The 6,843-nt window shown below is 39.7% G+C and overlaps 1 protein-coding gene across 1 annotated transcript; it reads left to right on the top strand.

Moving 5' to 3' along the window:
• Window positions 1-3,256: 3,256 nt before the first annotated feature.
• epcam (epithelial cell adhesion molecule) lies at window positions 3,257-6,048 on the top strand. Its single transcript, XM_058651774.1, has 9 exons — window positions 3,257-3,608; window positions 4,154-4,255; window positions 4,342-4,606; window positions 4,692-4,757; window positions 4,843-4,909; window positions 5,019-5,117; window positions 5,228-5,425; window positions 5,524-5,568; window positions 5,663-6,048. The coding sequence occupies exons 1-9, from the start codon at window positions 3,548-3,550 to the stop codon at window positions 5,684-5,686; spliced, it is 927 nt and encodes a 308-aa protein (XP_058507757.1). The 5' UTR covers window positions 3,257-3,547; the 3' UTR covers window positions 5,687-6,048.
• Window positions 6,049-6,843: the final 795 nt, after the last annotated feature.

Here is a 6,843-nt window from a genome sequence, read left to right as displayed (position 1 = left end):
TTCCACTTTCTCGACAGAGTTGAACCTCGGTCGTCAGGTAGCATCTTCCATTTCCTTCTCCTTCACCTCTGTCTTGAATCCTGCACCCCTGGGAGCCGGGACAATGGTCCAGCTCATCATACCCTGACATTTTAAACCTCTGGGAAGGGAAACACCCATATTCCCCTACTTATGTGTCATCACTCGCACAATAAGTGACCCTGTCCCCTAAGGCATTCATTTGTCCTCCTCACAGTAGACAAGGAGACAGGACACTGAAAAGTCTTTTATTTAGCTTTTTTTTTGTGGAGGAAAGGAGAGTTATAGCTCTGTGGTTATTTAATGTGTGATTTGTTTGTGTTTAATATCGGTTACTAACTGTGATCTATGGTACAAACATGTGGATCATATTACAATCAGTGTTGGGTAAGTTACTAAAAATGTAATGTATTTCATATTATTTGTTACTTGTGTTTGAAATACTAAGTGAATTTACAGTATTACTTCCTTTTGTAAAGTATATGTTACATTTGTGCTATTTTCTGTAAAAGGTTGAGGCTGAGGCCTGGTTCACATACAGCTGCTTAGTTTACTATAAATCAAATTCAACACAGCCACACTTTGTTTCAGTGATGTGGCTCAAGGAAACTTGCTGAAATAAAGAAAATCAGTTATGTCATTTAATTCATTTCATCACATATTACATTACAAACGCCAATAAAGGGTACCGGCAAATCAGGGTTAAAAAGAATTGTATTGAAACATTTGACCGTCTGTAGCACAGAGAATAGACTAATTACTTGATCAATATTTTCTCTACCTGAAAAAGCAGCAGTGTGAAACACACAGTTCCAAAAAAACAAGAGCATAAACTTATCGGCCTCAGTTATTCATCATTCTTTCAGTGTTTTGTACAATATGATATATTCAGTCCAGACACATGGTGTATCTGCCACTATATACATACAGTAGGTGGAAAGAGTACTGAAATATACTACTCAAGTAAAAGTACCACTATTTTGATAACATTTTACTTAAGAACAAGTAAAAGTACTCGTCTAAAAATTTACTTTTTAAAAAGTAGCTTGTTTAAAATGTACTCAGAGTAAAAGCTACTTAGTTACTTTTTTAACAAGGTTGTGGTTCTGTCTTGTGTTGTGCAAAAAGGACAAGGGGACACAAATCTCACATGAATTGTTTTTAATTAAAGGCAAACCTTACAAATGAAAGTGCTGACAAAATAAAACATGTATCATAAATATGGGTACTTCCAAAAAAAACACACACTTAAAAGTATGTTTTAAAAGTAAAATTACAAGTTTTAAAAAACAAAAACATCTTACTAAAGCAACGTGAGTAGATGTTATTCATTACTTTCTACATCCGGTCCTGTGTGCACTTCATAGAAACACATATCTGGCAGCAGCTACTGAACAGATTACACACATACGGGTTTATGAGCTCTGTTCACAGAGTGCAACATATTCACGTACTGTATATGATCACCTGTGCAGTTGTTTACCTTTGTTTACATTTGACCTTTCAGGTCGTACTTTTTATGATGTGACTTTTATACTGCTTCTATCAGTCTGTGGGCTTCAGCACTGTTGGTTCCTTTTTCATGTTACTGCAAACAAATCACACATTAAATGAAAACAGTGGAATAGTTTTCTCTGTGTTACACAGTCAACCCTGTCTCTGACTCATCGACAGACCTGATACACTGGTACTATCTGTCTGCTCTTGTTCACCACCCACCCTGTGCTATAGAACGATACCTTGTCATGGCTAGACTTAGTGTTTCATGGCTGTCAAAGTGACATGATTTCTGTCATACTCCACCTATCCACCAGATGTCCCCAGATGTTCTTCCTGTTTGCAAATTCACTTACCTCACCTGTTTCCCATCACTGAAACTTGGCTAGTAACCATCGTAACCCATCATTTCCTCTCATATAAATGTTGTCCTCATCACCTAATCTGTTCCCTCTCTGAGGAAAGTGCGGTGACTTTAATGTTATTCTTATTCTTATTATCATTATATACTTATACTGTGATTTCTTTGTTTGTATTTCCACACACCAAAGGACCATGACTAGCACTTTAAATATAAACAAATGTACATTAGATTCAAACATTGTCAAATGAGTTCACACAATGCTGATATAGAAAATATACACAGATATAGGCACTTGTTTTTCTTCCTGCACAGTTTAAGATTAAATGCCAATACTCATCACATACTTTATGACTAAAGAAAGTATACAATTACTTTAGAGACAGGGAAAATGGCTTAACTCTGCAATAAGTTTTCCTAACTTCAGCTCACTAATAAAAAACAATATGAGTGGCAGAACGTTTAAACAAACAGAACAAAAAACAATCAAACAGATCTCAGTGATACCTGACACTGTGTCTCAGTTGTGTCATGCAGCCGAGTGTGACTCACCTGAGAAATGGTTTCTCTCGCGCTGGTTTCTGTCATGTCAGATACCTGCTTCCCACAGCTGATGATGTCATCATAACACAATGTCTCCCAGTTGATTGGAAACCACATACAGGTTTGGACTGAGTTGCCTAATGCACACAGTGGGAAATTGCAAGATTTTGTACATAGCTGAACACTTTGGATAGTGTACAACAACCTTACAATAAAATAAAAAATAAAGGTTCATGAATAATATAAGTAATGATAAAATAACATATGACCTTACATAAGTGTGTGTAAGTGGTATAAAGATTTTGTTTCCTACATTATTCACATTCATTTACTTAAAAACAACAACAAGAAAGTGCTACTACTGATTATAATAATTGTCAGTACTACCATATAGTACAAATATTTGCTTTAATGTATATTTGTAGAGTGTGTGTTGTACTTCTGCTTTTTCTGAATAGAAAAAAAGGGTGCAAAGGTCAGTAGAAACCCCACGTTTATGTGTATACACAACATTTTAAGGACTAGTTTCAAAATAGTCAAAATAAATAAAGCCAAAACATATATATAAGTGTAAAGGAAATAATAGAAAGTGACAAAAAATATTACAGAGAGTCTATAAAATGTTGAATTATTTGATTAATTGCACAGCTAAAAGGACACAAAAACAAAGAAGGAACTTTCAGTATGACAACAATGGAAGATGGGGGTGGGGTGTGACCAAATATGGTCATACCGGTGTAAAGGTGCGTTTGGAGCTCCGAGTCCCACCCCCTCTCTTTGACGTCACCGCGGGTTACGTTTGGAGTTAATAAAAATTGAACCCTCTGCAGTTTCTGCTTCAGTTCATCAAGAACAACAAGCAGGGAGCTAATTACTAATTAGGGTCCTCATAGCAACCGAACGCAGCCGCTGCTCGCGCATTTTTCCGTTCTTAAGTTTGTGCGCGTGCGCTCCTCCGCTTTTCTCTCCGAACAGGTTCGACCAGGACACACCTGCACTCAGAGAGAGGAAGTGCTCTACAGCTCGACGCTTCTCTTCACTCCAGCTTTGACCCGTGTGGACGTCGGACGCACAGAAACCCAACAAGGAGACTTTAATTCTTTCTTTTCTTCTGTTGTCGATATCAACATGAAGATTTGGATCGCGCTGTTTGTCGCAGCCTTTGCGGCTGGAGCTTCAGCCCAGACCTGTAAGTAGTTTCATTTACCTTCTTTAAAAAAGGAAACCAGCTTGTGGTTGAAGTACCACAAAGGAGCAACACGGTGTAATGTTAAACTAGGGTTGTAATTAGGTTTTAATCCCATTTTTCATTTTAAATGTGACATTTTGTTGTTTAAGGGGACCCCTTAATGACGTAGAAAGTGTTGTTTTCAGCTATGTGAAGTGAAGCAGATAGTTCGGTTGAAGAGTGGGGGTTGGGAGGTTTGTCCCGCTCGTTGGGGGACTTGTCTGTTTATAGAAACCAACGCCCAGGTGTTCAGTAAACCTGCTTATCTACCTGCTGCTGCTGCTGCTGCTGCTTTTATAGGCCTCTATGACACAGTGCGGCAGGAACAGTCCACACTCCACACATTTGACCAGTTTCTGAGGATTTTTAACGTTTTTAAATCATGTGACTGCTCATAATGTTAGACACGATCACAATTTAACAACGAGCTATTAAATTAAGTGTCAAAATGTATAATGTTGTCAATTATGTTGGTTCTGAATTCAAAACCTTTTATTTCTGCTCAGGTCAATGTGAGACTATGAAGTGGGCCACCTGTGATGGGACTCCATGTTCTTGTTATGTTATGACTGGTGACAACTACAAACAGCAGTTGGACTGCACCAAATGTAAGTATTATTGGGATCCGGTGTGTTCTATTATCTTTTCTGTAGCCCTCATCTGCTCATAACCTGCCCTTTTGTCCCATCGTCAGTGGTCCCCAAGTGCATTTTGATGAAGGCAGAGATGTACAGAGCCAAAAAGGGCCAGGACACTCGTTTAATGGTAGGAGGAAAGCCAGTGGAGACGGCCTTTGTGGACAACGACGGCATCTACGACCCCGAGTGCGAGAGTGACGGCAAATTCAAGGCCAAGCAGTGCAACAACACTGAAGAGTGCTGGTGCGTCAACAGCGCCGGCGTACGTCGAACCGACAAGGGAGACAAGAACCTCAAGTGTGAGAAGCTGGTGGAGACCTTGTGAGTACCCTTCAACTATCAACAGTGTTGGGATGTTTTATTTTGACGATTAAATCTGAAATGTTTCTTCCTTTTCCCCCTCCAGCTGGGTCCGTCTTCAGCTGACTCACAAAGAATTGACGAAACCTTTGGATGAGAAACTTCTGAAGACGTGAGTATCTTGAATATTTCCAAACATGCACGTTTATATTGAAATCTCTGCATTATCATCACTTCTCGCCTTTTTCAAATTGTAGTGCAATTGCGGATGCCATTCACAAGCGTTACAAGAACTTCAACAAAGATTTGGTGGATGAAGTCCAGGTACGTTGTTGGTCCATGTACAGAGCATAAAATGAAGCGATGCATGTCACACTCTAACGTGGTGTTGATTGACGATAATAACCGAAGCTTCCTGTGTGTTGTTCCGCAGTACGACCCTGATGCCCGCTTGATTGTGGCCGATGTGAAGAAGGCAAAGGGAGAGCGCAAGAGTGACATTGCCAACATGGCCTATTACATGGAGAAAGATGTATGCTATTGCTATGTTGACATCGCGACTGTTATATTTTCATTGGAGCCTTCAGGAGGCGCCTTTTTGAACTCACACTGTCGTTGTTTTTTTTTTTTATCATCTCTCAGGTGAAGGTTTTGCCCCTGTTCAAGAACCAGGATAAGTTTGAGCCAATGGTGGGGACCCAGAAGCTGGAGATGGAGAAAATTCTGGTGTACTATGTGGATGAGGAGGCCCCAACTTTCACCATGAAGAACCTGTCTGGAGGGATCATCGCCGTCATCGTGGTGGTGGTGCTCGCTGTGGTTGCCGGCCTGCTGATCCTGGTGAGTGCACCTGCCACAGCATTTTCCTCTTTATTGTCTGAAGCACATTGATGTTTCTCTCTGCTAATTATTATTATTTTTGTTCTGCACATGTATAGTTCTTTACCAGAAGGAGACAGAACCAGCGGTACAACAAAGCTCAGGTGAGACAATGTCCTGTTAACCATTTTATTTAAATGTCAATCGGCTGTTTTTTTTTTGCTCACCTGCTTTAATCGTCTCGTTCTTCCAATACAGCAAAGAGAGATGGAGGCCATGTAAAGTCTTCTCTGGTGCGGGATTTGTCTAACGAAGAGTCGGTTAATACATCACCACTGGATGATCATGTTTTGCAGTGTGCCTTTTTTTTTTTTTTACCATTTACTCGAGCAATGCCGATGCTCATTGGTGACATTGGCACTACTGATACCATCATTTTATTTATGAATGTTTTCAAAAGTCTTCATGCGTCATCCAGTCCCACATGCCATAAGGAACTGTGCTTTTTAAAATATGCTTGACACATGCCATGTTTAAATGTTAGAAGTTGTCGAATGGTTTAAATTTCGTGTAACAGATTGTACAGTTGCTTTCTTATTGATGTGTGTTTGACAGTTTGTTTTTAATAAAATGTTTTAAAAGACTCTCGATGAAGTTCCATCTTTTTTTGTGTGTGATACTTTATGGCTTTTTTTTTTTTTTTTTTAACACAATAGCAAAGTACAGGCATTTGTATACGGACAGGAAAACTACAAGAAATGAGTGGTCACCTTTTATTGCACAAACAAATCATGTGGTTTTAATAACTTTACATGGACTTTTGCCCTTACCTCAGAAATTAAAATGGCTGCCCTTTTATACAGGTGGACTGTTGTAAACCTGTTTACATGGGGCAGGTCTTACTGGAGGTTGATGGGTGTGGCAGTCTTGTTTTGAATGTGTCCCAGTCAGTGTGTTTAAACTAAGAACTTAAATCCCTGCTTTATTTATATGTGCTTTGTTTTACTCATACTGGTTAGCAAAGATTACCTTGGTATGTAGAGGACGGCACCTGTCAGTGTATTAAAAGGAAAAAAGTAGTTGGTTACTCATCTCCAGCCATATCTTAAGAAACTGTTTGGCTTTGTGAACGACCTGTTGGACAGGTTCTGGCTCACTTGCGTAAATGAGAACTCCGCAGTATGTACACAACAAATACCGAGAGAAAGCTTTGAGTTCAAAGGCGCTTGGAGCAACGCTGAAGGAGCTTTTTATTCACAAGTCGGGTGAAGAGTCAAAGTCTGACAGAGCTCTGGCAGCAGAAAGGGTTTAATTGAACAAGGGGCGACTCGTGTGGAGGAGAGTCGAGGCGCAGATGGTGAAACTGCACAAGTAAACATTCCTGTCACAACATGATCACAGGGGTCTGTGCTTTGTTTTGTGTCTGTGTTCTCTTTGAT

The sequence above is a fragment of the Solea solea genome, chromosome 15 (assembly GCF_958295425.1).
Source record: "Solea solea chromosome 15, fSolSol10.1, whole genome shotgun sequence".
NCBI classification, from domain to species: Eukaryota; Metazoa; Chordata; class Actinopteri; order Pleuronectiformes; family Soleidae; genus Solea; species Solea solea.
The sequence above is the reverse complement of the archived record's forward strand: the minus strand, read 5'-3'. Positions and strand labels throughout refer to the sequence as shown.

Excerpts from the sequence above, each read along its gene's own strand:
- epcam (XM_058651774.1), top strand. The coding sequence starts at position 3,548 with ATGAAGATTTGGATCGCGCTGTTTGTCGCAGCCTTTGCGGCTGGAGCT. Across the intron at positions 4,607-4,691 it reads GAGAAGCTGGTGGAGACCTT|CTGGGTCCGTCTTCAGCTGA; the intron begins GTGAGTACCCTT and ends TTCCCCCTCCAG. Across the intron at positions 4,758-4,842 it reads GATGAGAAACTTCTGAAGAC|TGCAATTGCGGATGCCATTC; the intron begins GTGAGTATCTTG and ends TTCAAATTGTAG.